The sequence below is a fragment of the Castanea sativa genome, chromosome 5, assembly GCF_040712315.1.
Source record: "Castanea sativa cultivar Marrone di Chiusa Pesio chromosome 5, ASM4071231v1".
Taxonomy (NCBI): Eukaryota; Viridiplantae; Streptophyta; class Magnoliopsida; order Fagales; family Fagaceae; genus Castanea; species Castanea sativa.
The window spans coordinates 2173090-2198598 of record NC_134017.1 but is presented as its reverse complement, the minus strand read 5'-3'; the positions used below and the strand labels follow the sequence as shown (position 1 = coordinate 2198598).

The following is a 25509-nucleotide window of genomic DNA, read 5'->3' as shown; positions in this document are numbered from 1 at the left end:
GTTGTCACTACATTAATTTATATATATACATATATATATATATATATATATATATATATATATATATAAATTTATATGTTTTCTAGAAAAATAGTCAGTGATCAAATTATATCTTCCTTTAATATGCTTGACTTGGAAGGACCACTGTGAAAACCTTTGACCATTTGAGCAACTAAGGATGATGGAGTATTTTTCTTTTGAACTGAAGCATTTTTGGAAAGGACATGTCCGTTTCTACTAGAAAATTATGCCAAAGGAGATGAAATTGGAACTTTTCAATTCTATGCTTTACTGAAAGTATTTCTTTGAACATGGAATGATAATGAAGTTTTGAGGCCTTGAGTGCATTACTTTTATATCCACAAATGTTCTTCTTCCATCATTTTCTTCAAAAAAGGTTGTTGCCCAGTATTCATCACTTGCATCTGTCTGTAGTATTCGTTTGCTTGGTTCTGGAATTTGCAATGGAGGAAGCTTTTCTGCTAATTTTTTCAATTGCTAGACTGCTTCCATGTGGAGTGAATTCCATTTTGGGGGGTTCTTTTTCAAAAGTTGAGCTAGACAATTTCTGTACTTTGAAATCTTTGGTATAAAATCAAACATATAATTAACAATTTGAAGAAACTATTGTATCTGTTTGGCACCAAAAAGCTTATCTAAAAATTCTTTGAGAGGTAGCAATATGTGGTTGTAAAGTATACTTTTCATCTGAGATAGTCATTCCCAAAAACTCTATTGGTGTTTGCCCAATAACCATTTTTTTTTTCTCTGAGAGCATAATCCCTTGAGATTTCACTAAATTGTAAAATTCAGAGAGTTATTTTTCATGCGAATTTGCATCTTTTAAGAATAGGAGGTATCATCTACATAGATCAATGCATTTGCTAGGAAAGGTTGAAACAAGGTTACCATTGTCTTTTGGAATTGGGATGGAGCATGTGGACCCCTCTTGGTCATGTTGCCAGAAAGCATTCAGGTGGACAGAAACTCTCAACACAGAAATTAAAATCCGAATGAACCATGTCCAAGTACTCCAAAGTCTATCACCAACAATTGTCACGTGTTGACTTTTGGGAGCTACTCAATCCTCTTCTAGCGGGCTACTATTTTTCAATCTATAACTCTTATTATGATAACCATGACCTAGTCTTGGATCTTGATGATAATTGGTACCAAGGAAGAGATGGATGGGACCAATAGTGTTCAACAATTAAAAAAAAAAAAAAAAGGATTTCATTCAGCAGCTTTTATCATTCCCACCTATGTCGGAAGCTTTTATCATTCCCAACAAATCCTACCAAAAACATTATGGTACTCTAAAGGAGATTTGTCCATTAACAAGTCCATACATTCTACTGTATTGTCGGCAAAGAACTATTTATAAAATATGTTTGATTTTAGTTTAAGTTTCAGGTTTTATATATAGCAGGTCAGTGTATGAAGGAATGATATAGAGCCTTACTCATCACCCCTCACTCAATTTTCATCACTTATCACTCTATAATTCATCACTTATCACTGAAAATACCACAACTTCCTAAGGTGACATGTTTGGCACTTGTTTCTAATTTTGATAACTCAAAAAATTTTACTTTTTGTATGACCCATAAATTGACTTAGTGCAGCTTTTACTTCTTATTTCTTTTTTTCTTTTAACCCCAATACTCAAACTCACTGAACCCAGTGAAAAAAAAAAAAAAAAAAACCAAACCAAACCAAACCAAACCAAACCAAACCTAGAAACCCAAATTGAAAAGGAAAGAAGAAAAAAGAAATTTAGCCCTAGAAACAAAAACTAAAAACAAATCCAAACAACCGCGAGATTCATCAATTTTAAGTTATGAGTGATAAAAATAAAGTGATGGGATGATAAAAAAAACACTAAATCCAAACAAATCAAATCCCTCACATTAACCGGACCCTACTCGTAAAGCCTATACCTTCTGATTTACTAATAATAATTGACACTCTCTGCTGTCTAGGGCACTCTGCCCCACACAGAAGACACTCTGTTACGTCTCTTTCGACTCTGTTTTCCCCCATAAAGTACATTTACGACTCTGTTTTTCCCTCATAAAGTACATTGAAAGCGTTGTCATTTGTCAAACAGCCTGACTTTCCGTCTTCAGCTTTTTGTATCACTCAAGTTTTCTGTTCATAGCCTCTATCTACTGTGCATTTCTCTTCTTCTCCAAGTACCGACAAAAACCCACCTGTACTAATCAATAGAAATGACTGTTCTTCCCTGTTTCCATTCCATTTCTTGCTGAATTTGTCAAAGTTTTCAAGTTTCCCATCTGGGTTTTGGACTTACTCAATTGGGTAATACATGGTTGTTTCAAAGTCAGCTTCTTTTTAGCATTGTTGCTCTTCTTCCATTCCATCACTTGCTGAAATCTTTGTCTGGGTGTATTCTATTTTGGTCTCTTAGATTGTAGTTTCTTATTAAATTCTCAGAGTCTTCATCAGGGTCTTCTTGCTTCTTTTTGTTTGTGAGAATTAGTGTGAATATTCTCTTGGTACCTCCAATGGCGGCTTCTGCTGCAGCCCCTCCTCTCTGTACATGGCTTGTGTCTGCCTGCATGACCGTTTCCTATGAGAAAGACCACACTCCAAAGAGACTGAGTCAATGGACAAAGAGAAAGAAGTTCATTTCAAAATGCATTAGTGGTGGTGGTGGTGGTGGTGATGCTGATTTTGTGAGTAATTTGCTTATAAACGGTTCTGGAATTCAAAGTTCTTGTCTCGCATTCGAGAAGTGCAAGGAGTATAACTATTCAGAAGGGCTGTTTACACTTCTAGGATCTCAGACGGCCTGGACTAGAAAGCAAAGGAGCATAAATCGTCCTGCTGCAATCTCTGGTAATTGAACGTGCATGTGCCTTAGACGTGGCAAAACGGAGGTTCAGGTTAGGTTGGAGTCAAAAGTCATGTCATTTTAAGCAAAGTTAAAAATGGTCGGGTTAATAGTAGGGCCACAGGTTAGGCGAGGTCACGTGGGGCCATAATTTTTCACATGAACTTTATATATATATATATATATACATACATCACCTACGTTTTGCGCATGTGATGAGTTTTTTTTTTTGTCTAGTGTTATAATTTTCATTAAAAAAAAATTTGGGATATTTTTTTTTTTTTTGAAAACATAAATTAGTAAGAGAGTGTCATATTTGATGAGCATTTTAAGTATAGTTAAAGATATATTTTTACCGAGTTGTCCTCAAGTTTTTCCTCTATTAAACTTAATTTTTAGAAGTATTTCTAAACCACGTAAAAGTACAGTCCTAAAAGGGGAATCTACTTATAAATAGTATAGATATATTTATTAGTTAGTTGTAGTGGCAATAGCAAAGCTAGTAATTTTTGAGTAATGATAGAAACACAAACGTTTTTACAAAAAGTTTTACAAATTGTTGATGTGGTGAGTGAATATTATTGGTAAATGAAAAAATGATATTAATGATAGGCCTAGATAAAAAGCAGTAAGAAGTTGGTTACATCAATAATTTGTAAAAAGGTTGTAAAATAGTTTGTGGTGTAGTATTACTCATTTTTTTAGGGGGACCAAGTCTTAGAGATACAAACATTTTTACAAATGATTGATGTAATGGGTGGTTATCAGTAAATGAAAAAATAATGTTAATGGTAAGTTTAGATAAAAATTAGTAAAAAGTTGGTCATATCAACGATTTGTAAAAATATTGTAAAATATATTGTAACAATGACATTACTCAAATATTTTTTTAGGGGACCAAGTTATATATATATATATATATATATATATATATATATATATATTTTTTTTTTTTTATTTATATATTTCTTATACATAAAATGTTAGTAATTTTGATTTAAAAAAATGATATTTTCTTATATAAACAAAAATATTTACAACAAATAATCTTTTACATCTTGGCAAATCCAAAACAAAAAAGTAAGTCTTGACTTGTCTGAAAATATACAAGTCAATTTAATAAAAATATATATAATTAAATTATATATGATATACATTAAATACACTTTAATTTAATGTGGTCTATATGATATTATATATAAGAGTAAGTTTAGGGAATAAAAAATACATTAGTCAATTATATAAATGCACATTTTTTAGTAAGAGAAGTGATACATTCATAACATTTTTACAACACTCTCACAACAAATCAAAAATAGTAAGTTTTTATTGGTTTTAATTTAAATCTATAACTTAAATTACTTTTTTACCCACCTGTAACAACCAATAACAGCTTGTCACTTATGATTTGTTGCAAAAGTGTAATGAAAATGTTGTGAACATAGTAATTTTCTTTTAGTAATAATCTAAGGGGGACCATTATTGAAATTTATGTCTAAAATTTGTTTTTTTTTCCAAAAAAACAGAAGGCATGGAGGATTTTTTTTAAATTCAAGGGGTTCATGCCCCCCTAGACCTCCTTCCCTTGCCCCTAGTTAGTTGGTAAGTCATGCAACAAATTATTTGATATAAAATGTATTATTTTGAATTCCTCACTCATATCGAGAGGGAGTTCAGCTCAACAAATTGAAGCTTGTTCAATAATTATAAAATTATACAAATTCCAACATTGCTAAACAAAATATCACAAACACAAAATAGTCTGGTCAACCATTTGAAATCTAATTAAAATGAATACACAAGTTTTACTTTTACACAATATCAACATTCCAAAGCATGAAATAAAATTACAAATACCAGCCCTATAGAATAGCTAATTTGATAAAAAATAAAAATATATATGAAATTTACAATCTTGAAAGTTAATTTTATAATCTAATATCTTGAAAAATAATCTAATTTTTTTTTGTTTAATTTTAGATGAATTGTGGTTGACACTATGTTTCAAATTGGAAATATACATCAAAGTTTGATTTTAGTTACTAATACATGGAATCTTTTATGAATATCATGTCATTGTTAAACAACACACACTCCAATCCATGAAATATCATTTTTTATTATGAAAATCTATTTATTTTGGCTATGACCTATTAAAAAATAGGTCTAAACATCCATAATTTATACTAATTTTATTGATATACTTTAACTTCACTCTTATTTTCACACTTAGGTATTATTTTCATACATGCCTATAATTTCAAATATATGTTTTTAACTCTACTGTAACCAAATTATCTTGGCATGCACTTTATCATTTGATATCTTAAAATCATTACTTATCGCATTATTTAAGTAAGAAAATTGTATCAATTATTCATCTTTCAATTCATTTGTATTCAATTAGATAAAAGTCTCAATTGATTTATATATATTTGAATGGCATTATCCAAAAATGTTTTTTTTAATTGAAGTATTTTTTATAAAAAATATAATAATAATAATAATAATAATAATAATAATAATAATAATTAGTGCACTATATTTGTTAATAGAGTTTGAGTTGTGCATTGTAAAGTCTATAACAAACAAATAAACCAACCATGTATTAATTTATTTATTCTTTTTACCAAAAAAAAAAAAAGAATTTAAAAAAAAACAAGTCTGGCCAAGGGTTAGCCTGGTCGAGTTGGGTTGACCTGCAAAAAAGATGTCGGGTTACAAGTCAACCCATTTTTACTTTGGGTAAAAAAAATAAATAAAAAAAAAGGCTTGGGTTGGGTATTTTCCTTAGGGTTCAAGTCGGGTCTACAGATTTTGCCATGTCTACCCATGTTAATCAAAAGTGATATAATGCTTTTGATAGAATTATGATTAAATGGTTAAATTTACTATTTGCTAACAATTTAATCAACCGTTAATTTAACATGACATCAAAGTATAAGGTCTTGAGTTTAGCCTTTCTCTTGTGTTTGTGGGCACTAGTTTGTGTATGTGTGGAGATGTGCCTCTAGAATTCTTGGAAAGTATATAAATTTCTACCTTCAAGGTATTAACCTTGGAGGGATAAGGAAAACTAACATTTACAAGTTTATTGTTTTGGTTGTGTAGATACTCAAATGTGATGCTTTGTATCTAAAAAAATGCAAAGTTCTGCAATATTGCTACAAAGTTCTGCAATTTAGAGTGCGAATTTGGAATTCTTAATTAGTTTGTAAATTTTAAAGCTCAGCCCACATCTAAGCTACTAGGGTTTCATGCCACTTATTATACATTATAAAAGAGACCATATAGGTTGAAATAAACAAGATAGATAAGTGCTTCCTATTTTGTATCTAGGGTTTCTATATCCAAAGTTCTCTCATATCTTCTATCTTTAGTTAAATTTACTATGAATTAAGTTATTTAGCGTGTATACTTTTATTATTTGATTGGGATTGATAAGGTCAGGTTACCGAGATTTTTTTACTGTGAAACTAGTTTGTTTAATTGATTTTCTTAAGCAATTATATCTTGTGTTATATTTATATTTTGTTGCACATGATATTGAAGATTGTTGAATTAGTCTAAGCTTTCTAATAGATCTAATAATCAAACTCAGCCTGTTTTTGACTGGTCTAAACCCAATTATCAAACGTCAAGATTAGAGATTTTTTTTAACAGTTTCAGGCGAAACTGTGGTTGTGAGACCTGCAGATGGGGTTACAACAGAGAAGAAACAGCTTACAAAGCAGCGGCGGGTTGTCGTGACAGGGGTGGGTGTGGTAACCCCAATTGGTGATGAAGTAGATGTCTTCTACAATAATCTCCTTGAAGGTATCAGTGGCATAAGTGAGATAGAGGCTTTTGACTGTGCTCAGTTTCCAACGGTAGATCTTTGTTGGCTCAGTTCCATTATAGTAATTGGTTTCCTCTAGTTGCTGACTCCAGTTATCTTTCTAACAGAAAATTGCTGGTGAAATCAAGTCTTTCTCTCCAGATGGATGGGTCACACCAAAGATTTCTAAGAGGGCAGACAAATTCACACTTTACTTGCTTACTGCTGGCAAGAAAGCATTGGCAGATGCTGGGATTACAGAAGAGGTCCTTGGAAAATTAGACAAACGTAGATGTGGGGTTATTGTTGGCTCTGCACTAGGAGGAATGCGGGTAAGCATAAGCTCAGATTATTTGTGACACAAAATTTACTGTAGTCTTAGTAGTTGCTTTAAGATTTCAAATTTATTTCAAACCCATAATTATTTTTTATCAGTTATTTCAAATTTTAATCAGACCTTTCAGGATGGATTAGAAGCATTGAGGGTTTCGTACAAGAAAATAAATCCTTTCGGTATACCTTTTGCGACAACCAATATTGGTTCTGCTTTACTAGCGATGGATTTGGTAAGTTTGATGCCAATGTTTGTAGAAATTTAGGGAGTTGGGACAAGTGAACATCATATGTTGCTGCAACAACCATCTAGCTGTTTCTAATTTAGCAAATTGCAGGGATGGATGGGCCCAAACTACTCAATTTCTTCAGCTTGTGCAACAAGTAACTTTTGTATGCTGAATGCAGCACACCATATTATCACCGGTGAAAGTGTACGTGCATGCTTTAGTCTCATTAAATGGAATTTGTAATCGGATCTTACATTGTTTTGGGAGCTTGTTTGAGAGAATAAAACAGATGAATTTTACTCTTAAATATTTATTGGAAAATGCTTTCTCATCTTCAAGTGTTTGTTTGAATGTAAAATGTTGTCAAATTTGTAAAATAATTTCTATTGAACATAAAATCCCTTATAAAAAGTCGTAAAATATTTTATCTTTAAAAATTTGGTAAAACATGTAACAAAAATACACAATGACTTCTCATTGTGTATTTTGTTACACAATGAACCCCTAACTTCAAAAAGAAATATATATATAATTTTTTTGTTAGTTTAATACTTTAATTTATTCTTAAAAATATTTTTACACACCCTAACTTAAATCTTATATAGCATTACTACAAGTATTTCCAACTTTAAGAGTACGAGTAAGTATTTGTGAACCGTAAGTATCACTCTTTATTATAAATTATATTATATTTGTGTAAGTGTGTCTTATATTAATTGTTTGCATTACTTTTTGTTATAATATTATTTATGTGAATAATGATGTGTGTAAATATTTGTGTGTATAGTATAAATATAATATAATTTTATATAATTTAATAATTAGGAAATAGAGAGGTTTTATTTACATGTGTGTGTATTGTTATCATGTTATAATTTTTTTTGTTATAAAGTCAGAAAAATTGTAAAGTTAGTGATTATTCAAGCGTTTAATTGGTTAAGTAGACACGTAGTGTATTATTTTATGTATAAATGAGTGTGGTTATGTACATCAATAATTAATACAAAGTCAATAAGTTTATTCATTTGTTTAAAATATTTTTATAAAATCAATGACAAATTAATAGATAATAACAATTGCAAAAAAATAAAATGTTAGACAAACTTTAAAAAAAAATGGTCATAGCTACCCACATTGGCAATAAATCCTCATAATGAACTATCATGTAACAATTCAAAATTTGAAAACTTGTAGAAGGAAATTGTAAAACTTCATTTTTTTTTTTTTTGGTCAATAACTTGATATATTCAAGTTCTCTTTTTATTAAAAAAATTTTAAGTTAAGTTTTTTAATGACCCCCCATAAACAAAATTCCTAGAGCCGCCACTGTCTGATGGCTAGTTCATTGGTCTGATTGCCTAGACAATTGGTATTAGTGGTCAAGTGATAGGAGCTGCCATTCCAACGACCAGTGTCAGATGTACGGTGGCCGAAGCTACCACTTCTGCGACTAGTAATGTCTATTCACCAATCTTGGTGGTTTGCTTAAAAAATTTTACAAATCATACCAAATACCTGAAAATATTTTGCATGTAAATTTTTTTTCTTCAAAATAAACGCAGAGTATTTCAGCAAATAACCCTCATCAACAAACACTATTTTGATGTGAAAGTTTAGTACTAATGGCGGTCTTGATTATTTTTCTTCATTCTTTTGAATAACTTTATCTTATTCTAAAATGAAATTAGGCCAAATTCTGTTATCTGATTTGTGAAAATTTCCAGGACGTTATGCTTTGTGGAGGATCTGATGCAGCAATTCTTCCAATAGGTATGACACGTGCCTTTCTCATTCTGGATTTGATTTGAATATTATGTTCTATACATTGTGAATTGCTACCTCAGGCTTGGGAGGTTTTGTGGCATGCGGAGCTCTTTCAAAAAGGAATAGTGAACCTACCAAAGCTTCACGCCCCTGGGATATTGTATTGCATCCAACTTCTATCTTCTTTATGGTTACAATTCTGCTTTTTATATTACAAAATCAGTTTCATGGCCTCTGGTTCCAAATGTGAATTAGACAGATTATTATACTTATCTTAAAATAGGTAGGTATTTTATATAATTAGTTGTCTCGATCCATGAAAATATATAATTATTTTGAAATATGGTATAATATATAATTTATTCTCTAAAATTTATTAAAGATAATTTGATCTCCTTAAAAATTGAACTTTTTAGAAAATTTTGTATTAAAAAAGTTACTTTATGCAAAAAGAGCATAAAGAAGACAAACATTACAAAGAAGAAAAAAGGAATTAATTACAAGAGAGAAGCAAACTAATGAACAGAGGGAGCCAGGGGGGGAGTCAATAGATGTGAGTCTCCAAGCCCGTGACCAGTCAAACATAGAACCACTAAAAAAAAGCAAGCAGTTGATCCTCCAAACTTAAAAGTTTAACTATTTCTAAAAGTATTTTCCATCTCTCTATTTTAACAAATATATTATTCTATTATTTTGAGTGTTTAGTTTTGGAGTAAGTTGAGTGTGTTTCATTGATATATATTTTTTAAAAGTAGTTTAGATTCTTCAAACTTTTGTTATAGTGTATTATGTTTTCCTTCTTTAATTTTTTTGTACAACTAAAATTTTTTAAATTTCAAATTAATTATTCAAATTTCTCATTTTCTTCGAAAGATTATATGATAATCAAGTCTCATTACAAATCTACAATTAATATTACTCAAATAATTGATAGACACATTCAAATACATAGCCATGCATATTATATTTTGAATTTTTGATATAAACTAAAATTCTTACTTCCAAAGTATCTAAGAATTAGCTTAAACCAAAACTATAAGAGAGAGAGAGAGAGAGAGAGAGAGAGAGAGAGAGAGAGAGAGAGTGCATGTGGTGGGGAACTCAAAAAACACACCACCAAAATGTATCAACCCAAAGTAGAGATACCAAAAATACAAAAATTCATCAATTTAAAGTAGAGTTACTAGAAAGAATAAATAATCGAGAGATAGGGAAGGAATAATCACATTTTTTGGAAGGCAATGTGAGAGAAATAGCAAATTTATATAAAAGAAAATGAATCAAAGAGTACTCAAAAGAAAATGTATAGTTGTAAATACCAAATTATCTAAGTCATACTACGTAATAGAATAACATTATATCATTATATATTATATAATGTCATAGGATAACATTTATCAATTAAAGAAAAGAGAAAAAAGATAGAAAATTAAAATACAACCAAATTGCATTAACCCAAAGTAAAGATGCAATAAAGAATTAAAAATCCACCAAAATTAAGAAAATATAAATAGAGAGGGTACTCACCTTTTTGTGCAGGAAAAATATGGATTGAATGAAAGAGTGAATAGCAAATTATTAGAGTAAATAAAATGGGAGAAGAATAGTAAAAATAAAAGGAAGATGAAGCAATTGGGGAAATATAATGTTTAGGTATTAAGTAGAGGGGAGATAAAAAGGTAAAAAAGTGAAGGGAAAATATTAGAAGAAGTGTAATTGTAAGGTGGAAAACTAATAAGGAGAAAAATAGTCAAAAATGAGAGAGTAAGTGTTGAAAATAGGTGAATAATATGGCTCAATAGATGCATAGTAACAATAAATACTATGCTTCAAGTAAGAATATATAAGTTATATAATATCATAATGTTCTCAACTAGCTTTCCTTGGAAAAATAAAAGTCCAATATTTTCTTAACCTTTTCTTTTGAGAAAGGGAAGACCAAAAGATTGTTTATATATATATAAAAGAAAATATCCCATCTAATTGCTGAATTGGTTTGAACTATTCTGTGTCACATACGTGTAAGTCATGACTTGAGATACAATTTTGCATATGAGCAGAATAGGGATGGGTTTGTTATTGGAGATGGAGCTGGGGTATTGCTCTTAGAAGACCTAGAACATGCTAAGGTATATCTGTAAAATTAATTTCTCTATTTTCCTCCCAAATGCTCTTGATATATATATGTTTAGTTTTAGTAGCTTAAACCCTTTTGTTTTCCTTTTTTGGGTTATTTGTTCTTATTTCTTATAAATATGACAGAGAAGAGGTGCAAAAATATATGCAGAGTTTCTAGGTGGAAGCTACACTTGTGATGCCTATCACTTCACTGATCGTCATCCTGATGGTAGGTAGTCAGGTTTTTGGGATTACTTGATATTGCTGTTGTGTATTAGAATAAGAGCTCATCTTTTCCTTTTGACTGTTTCTATGTATCTTCCCTCTCCTCTAGTTTTTTGCTGTCAAATAAGCTATCCATTAAAATTAAATATAGCTATTTTCTATGAGACACGCAAGCAATATGTATTTGGCACCTTATATCTGCAGAGTGCATTTGATCCAGATGAAGTTCTGAAATTAGTTTTGCCCAAAATCAGGTAGTGGCCTAGCTCTTTGCATAGAGAGGGCCTTAGCCCAATCTAGGGTAGCTAAAGAAGATGTAAATTATGTAAATGCATATGGTAGTTCAACACCAAGAGGTGATCTGAAAGAATTCCGGGCCCTTATCCATTGTTTTGGCAAGAATCCAGAGGTATAATGAAGGCAAATGTCTTTACTTCTTATTATCAAATTTACAATATGACATAACTTAGTTTGAGTTCTAATTTTTGCAGCTAAGAGTGAACTCTACGAAATCTATGACTGGTCACCTACTAGGTGCCTCAGGTGCTGTGGAGGCTGTTGCAACAGTTAAGGTAATTAGTTTCTCACATTGCTGAAAAACAATCATATGAGATTTGAAAAGATAGAGGCGGCCCATCCAAACCTTTTAGATGGTCTTTGCCTTACAGACATTAATTGTACTCTATAACAGATAGCCTATGTGGCTAGTTGCACCAATTAGTGGGTTGTAATCAAGAGGAAGTTCCATGTTTCTTCACTTTTCTTTTTTACCTTTTTTTTTTTTTCTTTGGCTCAGGTTATTGATGAGTATTGATCTCACTATATTGTAGTTTAGAAAGTATTAAAAATAAATAAATTAATTAAAAAAAAAAAACCTTGTAGTTTAGGAGTGTAACAAATTAAACCCTATAATTTCTAAAGTATACTAAACCTTATGGTTAACAAAAAACAAATTAAAGTATTAAACCATGTAGTTTCAAAAGTAGCAAACTAAACCCTAGGGTTTCAAAAAATAATTAATTAAACTTCAGCCCATTTAAGTGGACTGATATTGTATTGGGGGTTTAATATTGGTTGAGAGTTTAATTTATCACTTTTTTTCTATACAAAAAAAAAATGTCACTTTTTGAAATTTTAGGGTTCACTTTAAATTATAGGGTTTAAAATGTAATTTCTCAAAAAAATTTCCTCCTTCATAGGCATTGATGCCCTTATACATAATTTGATGGGTTACCTTTCTGTACATCACTATTGTCCCTAAAGTGAGATTTAATTCTCAAATGCAGGCAATACAGACAGGATGGGTACATCCAAACATCAATCTTGAAAATCCTGATGAAGGCATGGTATGCTTCTATAATATGGTTCTTATCATATCTAATCAGCATGTAGTCTATCATTTTAACAATAAATTTCTAAGCATTTTATCAATCCACCAACACCATTTAAGTTTACATGGAGCTTAAAAGGATATACTAGGAAGGTCCATACTTTTAGAAGCTTGAATTTGTGTTAACTTAGTTTTGTGCTATTTGAATTTGAATAAGGACACGAATGTGCTTGTCGGCATCAAGAAGGAACCTTTGGATATAAAGGTAGCACTATCTAACTCATTTGGCTTTGGAGGACACAATTCATCCATCTTGTTTGCACCTTACAAGTGCATCTGATGTGTCAACTCAACCTGAAATTATTAGAGGGTTGAACAAAATTAGAGTTGCTACAGCTTGTGTTGATATTTTTGAATTTGGTGGGAAATCCATTCTATGATTGTACAAATGCTAATCAAATCAAGTGGGCTTATTGGATGACTATCTAATGGAGATGCAACTACTTTGATTGCATTGATTACTGAGTTATTGATTAATGACACAGTGTTTCTAATAGATTTTGCATACAAGTGGGGGGTGGGGTATTCAAGTCCAGTTTCTCTTGAAGTTGAAGAGAGACATTTTGTAGTGCTTCAAATGCTTCAAGTTGATTGTACAAATGACAATCAAGCAACAAATATGGTTTGGACAACTAAATCAAAAGCTAGTGTGAACGATCGCCCTCATAATTTTTAACTAGTTCATCCATGTCTCAAGCACCCGTAAACCCTCCTGCTGTGAGGCCCCCATTGTATGCAATGGGTGCACTAGATACTTACCTGCACAAACAAGAAGGAAATACAAGCAATACACATCTTTTGATCTATGCAATTATTGCCAGATGTAGGACAATCTAATGAGCACCCCTCTCAACCCTGTATCTTATGCATTCGACATATGCATCTCTTACAAGGTGTGAATCCCACACAGGTTTGAGATCCATATATAGGTAAGATAATTATTGCTCAATTCCTCATTTTTCCACCCCACCTTTTTTTGTGTACTTCACATGTTCTTTCTAGCATAAACTAATGCCGTGTAACTACACAGTGCATCTTGAGATCAAAAAAGTCTCAATTGTGATATGCATATCGAATAATCCATGTAACAAGCCAATGAATAAATACCATGTGGATGGTTGGTAGAACCAACTCTAACAAAGGAGTATAAAATTTAATCACATGACATTCACTCATTAACTTATTACACGTGTGACTTGGTATGTTTGCTATAAGAGATGCTTCTTTAAGTCATGACCTCAAACCATATAGGATTTACAGAAATTCTAGTTGGTTAAAGAGTACTACCATTGGGTCCCCGCATACGAAGTACAAATCATTCAGCCAGAATTGAAGTCAAAATCAAAAGCCATGAGTTAGAAAGGTTAACATGATCTTACTCTGAGTATTTCAATGTAAGTAATAAAAAGAAAATATTCAAAAGTAGAAGTCACAAACATATCAAGATTTCTCATATTTTCAAACAATAAATTTGGCTCCTTATCTGGTCTTAAAGGTAACAGGTCTCTCTTCCACAATCTTACAAGCAGATCCATCTCCAGAGGTACCTATTGGACTAGTTTCCTTAACCTAAGCCAAAAAGAACTAGAGTTCGTCTTGAAACACAATTTTAAGTATATATGGGGATTGGCAATGAAACTGAAGTCTAAGACTATTTTGCCACAAGAATTGCAGAGGAAATGCGCAACCTGTTTTCAGAATGGTCACCAGATCTTTGTTTTAACCCAGAAGAGGAGGAAGACCACTCCAAATACAATGGCAACGGGAGCCCACTTCCGAATCAACGCCTAAAATTGAGATGTATAAGCAGATAAGTAATTTTCAAATTACAGATACATGAGAAACACAATGCAGATACATGAGAGAAACAATTCAATCTAGAAAAGCAAATGTCATGCATCTTGTCAATATAACACATAATACTATAAAGAAGTTTTCTGTTATAAAGATAACTGCAAGCGTACTCAAATGGAAATTACTCATGCCAAGCTCATAGCACTAGCAATAGCACAAGCCTGTAAATATGAATCTTTACCAGGAAAGGTGTCATGTAGGTCTCATCTCATAAGACTTGCAATTACCTCATATTTATATTAAATTCTAAATAAGACATCAAAACTCAATAAGCTGGAGGCACAAGTCATTTATTTTATGTATAAGTAACATTTCATTAAATATAACACACACAAGCAATATCTATAGGATTCCTCAAAAGAATTACAATCTAAATGACATATAATCAACAGAATCTATGAAAGAAATTGATTGCACACTGCACAAACCAGTGGCAAGCTGGAGGCACAAATAACAGCCCAATACCAGGCACTGCCCATATCTAGTGGGAGTTCTAACAATCAGTGTTGGTAAAAAGCAGGGCACACTTGGGCGCATTGGTCTCCTAGAGCCTAGGTGCAAAGCGCAAGCGCATGCTGAATTTAAAGTGCACATTTTAAAAAAATAATTTAATAAATTTGAAAATAATTATTAATGGGCAATACAACAATCAAGTGATCAAATAATCATATAAATTGAAATAAAACATTTTATATAATTCATATAACATTTATATAAGCCCTCCTTTTGCAATTTTACCACAGATATTGCAAGTCAAGTCATTTTTATTTTTTGGATAAGCTAGATATGAGTACTTCCATGTGATATCCTCTCTTGGATCTCGAGTAGCCATAATTCCCTATGACTAATAACCTCATAACTTAATGACTATAAGTCTTAAGTGCTATGTTCAACATCAACTACTAAAGTAACTAAACAATTACCACAAGTAAATTATGGGTCCGTTTGGATAGAACTTATTGTTGAAAACTGAAAACACTGTAGCAAAATAATTTTTAAATGTGTGAATAGTGATGCGAGACCCATTTTTAATGAAAAAGTTGCTGAATATTGAAAATTGTGGGTCCCGTGAACAGTGCACAGATGCACTGTTCACAGTAAAAAGTCAACAAGTGTGGCTTGAAAAAAAAAAAATTGCAAAATGCGCTGCTTGAAAATGCTCTATCCAAACACATTCTATATCATAACTTTTTTTTTTCCATGAATGAACTAAGAATGGGCATAGCAGATTTGGTAATTGGTATCAAGTAGATATTCAAAGGGGAAAAAATAAAATAAAAAGAAGATGGGGGAGTTACTTTTTGGGAAGAAAAAACCAAGAAAATAAAAATAAAAATAGAGCCTAAAGTTACACTAAAAATATGCCAAATCAATGGATTATATCAATAATGAAAAGATTCAACTATAGCAACAATTCAGTTTTGGTTTAAATTTTATTGAAATATATAAAAAATCACAAAAAAGCATGCCTAAAGCGCACTTCTTTGAATGTGTCTCCCCTCAGAGGGGAAAAGCGTTGGAGCCTTGGTGCTTCACACTTTGCACTTAAAGCTCGCTTTTACCAACACTGCTAACAAATATCCATTAACATTATCAGCCACAGGTTCTTTACGTATATACACACACATGTAAAATATCCATTAAAACTGCTAACATGTATGCATGTATCCCAAGCTGTAGCTTAAGTTAAAAGCAGCACAAAGAGTTGTTAAGAAGTGATGTTGCAAAATCACAAGCTTTGAAGTACCAGAAAGGGAAAAATCACATCAATAAGTTTAAATTTTGGAAAACTATTTCATGACTCACACAAACATGGCTTCACAAGCACATCTGTACACCAAACAGATTGCAGTTTCAGTAGTACATTCGAGGATGCTCATAAGGATTCCACAAACCAAAGAATTTAGTTGGATGGTTCTCATGTTTATGATGTGCATTAATCTGATCAAACTAACCTGTCGATTTAAGTCTCTTGCCTTATCAGCATATATACGAGATTCTGACGTTAATCGACTTGACATTTCACTGACCTCTGCAAAATTGAAATATGAAAGAGATTATATTACTTGTAATATTGAAGACAAAAACTTTAAAAAGGAAAAAAATAAAGGCACCCATTAGCGTGACAGATAGAGAGAGAAGGGGAAGGGGGGAGGAGCTTTGGATTTATTACTAGTCTAAGAAATAAAGTTACAAAGTAATTCTTCTGATTTCTTTTTAGCAAGATCTAGATAAACAGAAATATGTGACCTTCACACACAGAGAGGGGCGGGGAGGGGGGGGGGGGGGGGAATGTGACCTACAAGAGAGTTATGAAACTATAATTTTGTGTTAACACCATATAATTTGATGTCACAAAAATAACTTCACATTCGACAAGTGTTTCAATCAAGCGCAAATATGTGACCTCCACACACAGAGCTGTGACCTACAAGAGAGTTATGCAACTATAATTTTGTGTTAACACCATACAGTTTGATGTCACAAACATAACTTCACATTCAACAAGTGTTTCAACCAAGCGCAAATATGCCAATAACTGTTTCTTTAGAGACAAAAGTAAACACAAAATTTTGATAATAGTTAGCAAACACACAAAATCCATCTTGCCAGAACGATGGATCTATGGTCTATGGTTTTGGGTTTATTTGGAGTAACTTGGGATATGCCGCATACTGTTTTGGGGCTGTTAGGGTGTTGGCAAGGCAGTTTTGGTCGTCATCAAAATAAATATATTTTGTCCATCGTTCCTCATTGCTTAATGTGGTGTCGGTTGCGGATACTCTTTTTGGTTGATGGAATTGGCCTGGAAAGCATTCGTCTAGCATTTGGAATTTAACTCCATTGTGCTTAATGTGGTGTCTTTAGAGGGAGCAAAACAGAAGGACATTTGAGGACATGGATAGTTCGGATGACCAGCTTTGGCTTCTTTTAGTGACTCTCTGTTTGACTGGTCTAGGACTTGAGGGCTCACCTCTAGTGATTCTCTCCTTATGTTCCTTAGCTCCCTCCTGCGTAATTAGTATCTTTTCTTTTCATTTTTCTTTCTTCTCTTTCTTTTCCCTTTGTAATTTTCTCTCTGCCCTATGTTTTTTTTGCATAAAGTAGAGTTGTTGAATATATATCATTATTACCTATCAAAAAAAAATGTGGTGTCTTTGGAGGGAGAAAAATAGTAGATGTTTTGAACATATTGAGCGATCTATTCCAGAACTTAAGCTATTCTTTTTTATAACTTTAGCGGAGTGGTTGTTTGCTTTGCAAAAACAATCATTCCCTTCTTTTATTGATTTCCTAGACTCTTGCAACTTTTGTATTTGATTTCTTGACCCCTTGTACACTCTTTGTGTACTAGGGTGTTCCTTTTTGATATCAATAAAACTTATTACTTATCAAAAAAAAAAAAAGAACTTTAAAGCAAGCCTGGCTTTGTTCTTGACACTCCTCATGCCAGTGTGCAGATTCTGGTACAGCAAAGGGGAGGTAACTTTACAAGTGGATAGGTACCAACTGCACTCTAGCATTATTTCAACCATGGTGAATGTATCTATAATAGCTTCTTGTTTCAAGACTAAACACAACCACATATCAACAAAGCAACATACATGCATTTCCAAGCACACACATACAACTACAAGTATCCTAAGACATTGAATGTTCCTTTTGGGGTGCCCAATGTGTGTGTGCGCACACAAAGCTATACAGACCTGTGAAATAAACCCACCAGAGTGACCAAAGAGAAATTTCTTATTGAATGCAACAATGCAAGATGTTAAGCATTTCATACTTTATTTAAAATTTGCGAATAGATTATGTTGCATAGCTTCAAACAAACATCAGAACAAAATAACATAATTAAATTTAAGTATTTCTGAAAATAAAAAGGAATATCTTACGGTCCAACTTTTCACCAACACCAAGAACTTCCTGAACATTGCGAGTCATTATTTGGTGGACTTCATAGAGTTCATCATTCAACTTTGCAATATTCCGCTGGGTACGGGTGTCCTGATACAGTTTCTTCGTTTTCTGTATGAATGTGTCTTTTAAACATAAAAAGAAGTACGAAAATTAAACTCATCGAAAGAAACACCAACAAGAATGCTGTAAGAATAGGAAGTACACAAAAGAATCATGAAGAAAAAACTAGACATACCAAATTTGATGAAGGCATAAGGTCTGGCAGCAGTTTCAATTTGAGCCCCATTAACACGCTCAAATTCGTTCTTGAGGTCTTCAAGGTATTGAAAGGCAAGTTTCTTAGGATAAGCACGGTCACACATTGTCAAGTAACAAACGCGTCCTTCGATAATATAACTAAGAACTTACGTCAAGGTAACATTAAGATTGTTCCACATTCAGACACAATTATTATTTTAACAGAGCATATAGAAAAGAAGATCAGATGTCCTACTGATGTAAAAAGAAACAAATTGTAACTGAGCCTCTTTTATGCAAAGTAGGGTACTTCAGCATAGAGACATGTTGAAAAAGACAGCATAATTTCTAAACTGAAGCTGCTATCCCCATCAAATCTTGCATCCGTTAAATATGATAGAACAATTTTAACTAGACGACAACACCTACAAGGAACTCAATATCTCACAATCATCTAAAAGTCTCATAAAATCTCCATAATTTCACATTGTGTTTGAAGCCAACCCCAAATTCAATTGCAATAAACTTTTGGCTAGATTGAATCAAGTTGGGTTTCACATTGTGTTTGAATACTCTCTAAACTATAAAGAGATTGCATACTCATTGTAACAGAAATAATACTGTTGTTTCTATCTCTCATAAGTAATACTGGGAAAATACATACACACACACACACACACACATGAAAAATCTCACAAGGATACTGGAAAACGTAAGGGCCAGTTTCAATTGACATCCTTGAAGCCTCATTCTGACCTCTTGATAGGTTTTTAAACAAAGCCTTGACTTGCTGTTTGTAGAATTCAGCATCTTTTAAATCACGGCCATCATCCAGACCCTCTGCTAGTGGAAGACCATCAGTTACACGGGCAATCAAAGTTAGCTTCACCATCTTCAGCTTAGACCTTTTCAGCTATACAAAAATGACTCAACCATGTTAGCCATTATCCCAGACCCAGGAGAATATGAAGACAACAATCCTACACAAATAAGAAACTGATATACACATCAACAAATAACTCTGCTTACTACCATAAACTAAATTCACATAACCTAACAGCTACTTTATCTCTCTCAGTCATCCATGAACACCTACTGCCATTTAAGCTTAACATGCAGAGTCCATAATCACATCTGTCATGGTAGCACCATCTATAGTTCCTCTTCACTATAATGGATCACAATGAGTTATTAAACAAGGTTACATCTTGACAACTCAGCTCTTCAAATGTTTCTCTCAGAATCCAAATAACCAAACTCCCATTAAAAAAAAAAAAAAAGACCCATGATTTGGTTCTTACAATATTGACATATTTCATTGTGATAGGCATTAGAGAGAGAGGCATTTGTTAAAAACCCATTTTTTATATTCACTAAAAACACATAAGAGATCACCGAAATGACCCAATTCTTCTTCTTCATCACATGCTATGAATTCAATTGTGATAATACAAAATGATAAGCATTCCCCATCTGAATCAAGATCTCCAATGATCTATATCACAAGGCACCAAACCAAGCCATATGAGCCACCAAAATCATATCTTTATTCATTTTTAAAAATACCCATTAAACCAAAAAGAACAATTTGTTGAAACAAAAAATGCCATTCCCATCTGGAAATTCAGACTATAAACAAACTTAAATAAATAACAAAGACAAAGTTTTTACTATGTATTTTTTTTTTTTTTATATATATATATATATATATATATATGTAATGGACATACCTGGTTTATATCATTTGGACTTCGCTTTTGATGTGAAGGATCTGAGGGACGGTGATGACAATGCTCAGAATCTGACCGAGACAATATGGCTATAATAGAGGGGTTTGGTTTTGAAGAACCAAAAAAATGAGAGCGGGCGCGCTTTAAGGTATTGTACCTTGGAATGCCAATGTGGAAATAACTTTATTATTCTCAAATGGTACAACTTACACAGCCGTGATATATTGTCATATTGAAACCTATCTAATTCTCATCCAACTCTTTTTTTTCTTTTTCCTTTTCTTTTTCTTTCTTTTTTATTTACGTTTTTTTAATGTAATTTATTTATTTACGTTTTTGAATTAACAAGTTGGATGAATGAATATAATTTTGAAAGAGTAATGCCAGATATACAAACTATTTTGTAAAAAAAATTACAAATTACTAATGTGGAGAGTGATTTTTTTTCTTTTTTGAAAAAAAAAAAATTGTGGTAATTGGTTATTAGTAAATGAAAAAAACAATATTAATAATAGATTTAAATGAAAACGAATAAGAAGTTGTCCACAATATCAGTTTGTAAAAATTTTGTAAAATAATTAGTGTTTATAGCATTACTTAACTTGTAAGTATGTAATAGAAAAATAATTAAATGCAGCTAAATTTTATGATTAGAGGTAAAAAGAATAAAAATAAAATAAAAACATATACTCAGTTTTGAATATTAAAAAACCACAATTTGCCACTATTTTGAATATTATATGGGCTATTTGGCACTGTTGTTTAAACAACAGTTTTCTGTGTTCAAACAGCAATAACACTTCTAACACGTATCTCTATAACACTCAAACAAGTATTTCCAAAACAGTGCAAACTAAACAACAATACTTATACACTGTTACCAAACGGGTTGCTTGTGGGGTGTGGGAGACAAATGCCAAGATTTAAGTCTCTAAAATGAAGCTCCACACACATACACATTTAGATTATTATACAGTATAATTTCTATGTATAAAAAAAAATTAAAATTTTTATAAAGTATAATTTTTCTTTTGGCCCATTTATAATGAGTTTTCAATTTCTTGTCTAGATATATGGATTTCATAAAAAAAAAAAATTTAAGTTTTTAGACTTTTAGTACAATTTTTTTTTTGTATAGGAAAAGTTTTAGCACAATTAATCATTCATATTATTGTGGGTTCAAATTACCTCAATTATAAAAGTATTTTATCATCAAATAAGGTATTCGGTGTTGAACTTCATTTATGACAAAAACCAATTGATATCTAATCTAATTTAATGATATAATTACGAACATTGTATTAAGAACCGATTTCCAATCAAATTCATCACTTAATGGAATGCAATCCTCAAAAGGATAAATTAGTCCTTCATTGCTAAATCCCATCATACTCCATAATTAACAGCAAAACATTTAGTAGAAGGTAAGTGTAATATATTTTTAAAATTAAGGGGTCGACCATATGTTTCAATAATTCAAATGTTTAGTGGGTTCCAATTAGCTCAACTAGTAAAGTCTCTAATGGTTCAATAAGAGATCTGAGGTTCAATTCCCGCCTACACCAAAAACTAATTGGTGTCTTAGTCTAATGATAAAAAGCACTATCAGGAGCAGACGCCATAAGTTGAAACTCTCTCTCTAAAAAGTAATTCAAATGTTTAAGTGTAATCATAGTCATAGTTCATGGTAGAAAAGTGTAATTTTCCCATTAAAAAAAAAAAAAAAAGGAAGTTGGCTTTATTTATGATATTATAAAGGTGTGAAATTTTACTTTTATAGTTGAAGGGTTCCTAAAAAATGTATTAATTATTAAATATTTTTTCCCTTTTATGACTATTATTTCAAAATTATATTTTTACCAATAAATTTAATGAAAAACTTTTCTTTTTTTGAGAAGGAAATTTAATGAAAATCTTATAAACCTAAATTTTCATATTTTTATTTGACTTACAATTAAGGGAAGATCAAATAACTCTCTCTCTCTCTATATATATATATAGAGAGAGAGAGAGAGAGTGTGTGTGTGTGCGAGTGATACAAGAGTATCATGCATATTATAAGTGTTAAATTTTATTAAATCAAATATTTAGGCATTATTTTAATGTAACCCCTATACATATGAATTTTCATTTTATTATGCTAACTAATGTGCTTTCTTTTTCCTTGCAAGTTGCAACAAATAGGGTACGGAAGATTTGAACCTAAAATCTTAACATTAGAAGAACTTGATAATACCATTGAACATTAAGATTCTTGGCTATACAGATTGCCAAGTGCTTTTTAGTACGATACTAAAATAACAAGTACATTTTTTCTTGTGGTTTGTCATCATTTAAATCTATAAAACTTTTAGCATGGGCTTACGAATGACCTATTAGTTTTTGTGGTTGTTATTTTTGTAGTGATAATTCGATGGTTACAACAGGGAAGATGGATTTGAATCATAGATGTTTTAGAAATACCAAGAGATAGCAACGAATTGAATTACAAGTCTCTTAGCATCTCTTAGGTTTTTTTTTTTTTTTTTTTTGAGAGGGTTTTAACTTATGACATCCACTTCTAATGATAGCTCTTTATCATCAGACCGGAACACCAATCAGTTATTACTTCTTAATGTAGGCGGGAATTAAACCCCAAATTTCTTATTCAACTATCAGAAACTTTACCAATTAATCTAACTAGAACCCACAACATCTCTTAGATTAGTTTAATATGATAGAGAAATAAATCAATGACTCTTTTCATTGTGTTAGCAAGATTATTAGCATGGCTTTTGGCACCTCTTGGGTTAGTTTAATATGATGGAGAAGTATATCAATGATTTTTTTTTATTGTGTTAGCAAGATTATTAGGATTAGTCCCATATCGGTAAGGATTTTTGTTTGTTTTATTTTTTTGATAGATTCAACAAATACAACGAGGATGTGGGATTTTGAATTCCAGACGGCTCCATTGAAAACGCCAAAAAGGTAAGGTATTAGTTAAGTTATAAAAGGCTCTTAACCTCTTATGTGTAGGTTATATATTCACTTATGTAATTTTTTTTTTTTTTTTGAGAAACACACGCACGCGCGCGCACACACACACACACATATATAGGGGAAGGGAGATGAGATAAGGGAATACACTTTTGTAATTTTTGATTGTGTTACATTGAGTAAATTTTATTAAGTCACGATGTGTTATCATCATTGATTATGTTAGACCATATGGTAGCATAAACTTTTAGAGAATCTTTACTATCACGTTTCGAATAGAGTTCTATAAAGGATAACATTTGTATTTAACAAAAATACTTTGACACAATTCTGAAAAAGCTTTAACCTGAGTAAAGAAAAATAAGGAAGAAAAGTTAAAAAAAGAAAAAAGAAAAGATACATTACTGCTTCATGCTCCACACCATTTAGTTTGCCATTTTTCCTAGTATTTCATTTTGGGTTTTACTAATGTATACCTTTAGATTACATGTTAGTAAACTATTTCAAGAAATTTTTTATGTGAAATAAAAAAAGGATGAATAATGCTAAAGATACAAACTATTTTACAAAAGGACAAAACTTAGGTACAGTATTTTAGGTGCAGTACCTTAGGTTCCCTACTTAAATTTCAGCCACATGTATTTACTTAAATACTAAACAAACGGCATTACAACTTATAGCTCTTTCCCTTTTTTCCCCCTGTATCAAAAGAATCAAAACCCATTTAGAAGCAAGAAAATCCCATCACCTCAATTTGAGAAATCTTTAATCTCACAACTCACAAGAAGAAATTGACTTTCTGTAAAATTCACAACCCTTCAATAGTCCTACTCTCCCAAAAGAAACAAAAAAATCTATCTTTCACAAACTTCACAATCCCATATCCCTTTCTGTGGAAATAAGAGAAAGAAAGAAAAATGCAACAATGGTGATGGCCAGGTTCAGGAGGCAATTCCACGCACCTCCTCTACCACCATCACAACCTACACCCCTTCTCCTCCTCCCTTACTCCCTCACCGGCAGAGATTGTAATTTTCCATGCAAGTGAGATTGTTGTGATGAGAGACTTGGTATGGATCATCTTGACAGCGGAAGCGATGGGCTTGGCCATGGCCATGGACTTGGTGCCTCTAACTAGATCGTAGGCTGCAATGCAAAACATGGGTTAGGCTGGTGGCCGGATAGGAGAGTCAAGCTCCTTACTTCTTTATCCTCATCTTCTTCATGGGTCGGACTCTCCATCCTTATCTTCTTCATCTACACCTTCCCTTTCTTCTGGAACTAAGTCGAAACCCATCGGCCTCCATGACCCTTTAGTGAAATTGACTCCCTCTTGTCACAAATCAGATCCAACGCACTCCAGGTTTGCAAAATCAATTATGGTCCATATGGTCTTTAGCATTGTTGATTTGAGTGGTGATGATGATAACGTTGATGAGGTTTTGGTGGATGTATTGGGTGGTGGGATGGTGGATTAGCTTGATTACAAGAAAGAGTGTCACAGAGTGGTTTGAGCAGGGGAAATAAAGGTGGATAGAAGTGTTTTCTTTTAAGTTGACGCCGTTTGTTCAGTATTTAAGTAAATACATGTGGCTGAAATTTAAGTGGGGTAGCTAAGGTACTGCACCTAAGGTACTGTACCTAAATTTTGTCATTTACAAAATATTTTACAAACTGCTGATATGGTGAGTGATTATTGGTAAATGAAAAATTGATATTAATGATAGATATAAATGAAAACTAATAAGAGGTTAGCTATATTAACATATTGTAAAAAAGTTGTAAAACAGTTTGTGGTTGTAGCATTACTCAAAAATGACTAACCTTTTTTACATTTTTTTTCAATTTTTCATAAAAGGTTTTATAAAATAGATGATTAATAGATGCTCTAAATGTAGGAAATATACATAACATTCCCAGATATATGAGATGCAAAAAATAGAAGAAGAAGAAAAATATGCACCAAAGAAAACGATCACACAAGTCAAAGATTTACGTGGTCTAGCAATTTGGCTATGTCCACGGAGTTGTAAGAATTTTACTATTCACAGGGA

General features: G+C 31.9%; 2 protein-coding genes across 5 annotated transcripts; one reads left to right on the top strand and one right to left on the bottom strand.

Moving 5' to 3' along the window:
* Nucleotides 1-2225: 2225 nt before the first annotated feature.
* LOC142633374 (3-oxoacyl-[acyl-carrier-protein] synthase II, chloroplastic-like) lies at nucleotides 2226-18090 on the top strand. 4 transcript variants are annotated; one of them, XM_075807603.1, is made up of 13 exons: nucleotides 2226-2862; nucleotides 6521-6726; nucleotides 6803-7006; nucleotides 7130-7240; nucleotides 7346-7441; nucleotides 8962-9007; nucleotides 9082-9161; nucleotides 11062-11130; nucleotides 11264-11352; nucleotides 11603-11753; nucleotides 11836-11916; nucleotides 12631-12690; nucleotides 18043-18090. In XM_075807603.1, the coding sequence occupies exons 1-13, from the start codon at nucleotides 2529-2531 to the stop codon at nucleotides 18073-18075; spliced, it is 1560 nt and encodes a 519-aa protein (XP_075663718.1). In that variant the 5' UTR covers nucleotides 2226-2528; the 3' UTR covers nucleotides 18076-18090. The 4 variants fall into 4 exon arrangements, with proteins under 4 accessions (XP_075663718.1, XP_075663717.1, XP_075663716.1 ...); XM_075807602.1 differs by lacking the exon at nucleotides 18043-18090 and adding an exon at nucleotides 12892-13172 and having other exon boundaries at nucleotides 7139-7240; XM_075807601.1 differs by lacking the exon at nucleotides 18043-18090 and adding an exon at nucleotides 12892-13170 and having other exon boundaries at nucleotides 2227-2862; nucleotides 6527-6726.
* LOC142633375 (25.3 kDa vesicle transport protein SEC22-1) lies at nucleotides 14090-20634 on the bottom strand. The gene is made up of 6 exons (XM_075807605.1): nucleotides 20477-20634; nucleotides 19451-19659; nucleotides 18745-18905; nucleotides 18485-18631; nucleotides 16544-16620; nucleotides 14090-14521 (listed from the first exon to the last, which is right to left on the bottom strand). Exons 2-6 carry the CDS (start codon nucleotides 19636-19638, stop codon nucleotides 14438-14440), a joined length of 657 nt encoding a protein of 218 aa, XP_075663720.1. The 5' UTR covers nucleotides 19639-19659; nucleotides 20477-20634; the 3' UTR covers nucleotides 14090-14437.
* Between the last annotated feature and the right edge of the window lie 4875 nt (nucleotides 20635-25509).

Coding starts and splice junctions, on each gene's coding strand:
- LOC142633374 (XM_075807600.1), top strand. CDS start 2,529: ATGGCGGCTTCTGCTGCAGCCCCTCCTCTCTGTACATGGCTTGTGTCT. Junction 6,727..6,802: donor ACTGTGCTCAGTTTCCAACG/GTAGATCTTTGT, acceptor TCTTTCTAACAG/AAAATTGCTGGTGAAATCAA. Junction 7,241..7,345: donor CTTTACTAGCGATGGATTTG/GTAAGTTTGATG, acceptor AGCAAATTGCAG/GGATGGATGGGCCCAAACTA.
- LOC142633375 (XM_075807605.1), bottom strand. CDS start 19,638: ATGGTGAAGCTAACTTTGATTGCCCGTGTAACTGATGGTCTTCCACTA. Junction 18,906..19,450: donor ACTGGCCCTTACGTTTTCCA/GTATCCTTGTGA, acceptor GTAAGTTCTTAG/TTATATTATCGAAGGACGCG. Junction 14,522..16,543: donor CAAGAGACTTAAATCGACAG/GTTAGTTTGATC, acceptor TCTCAATTTTAG/GCGTTGATTCGGAAGTGGGC.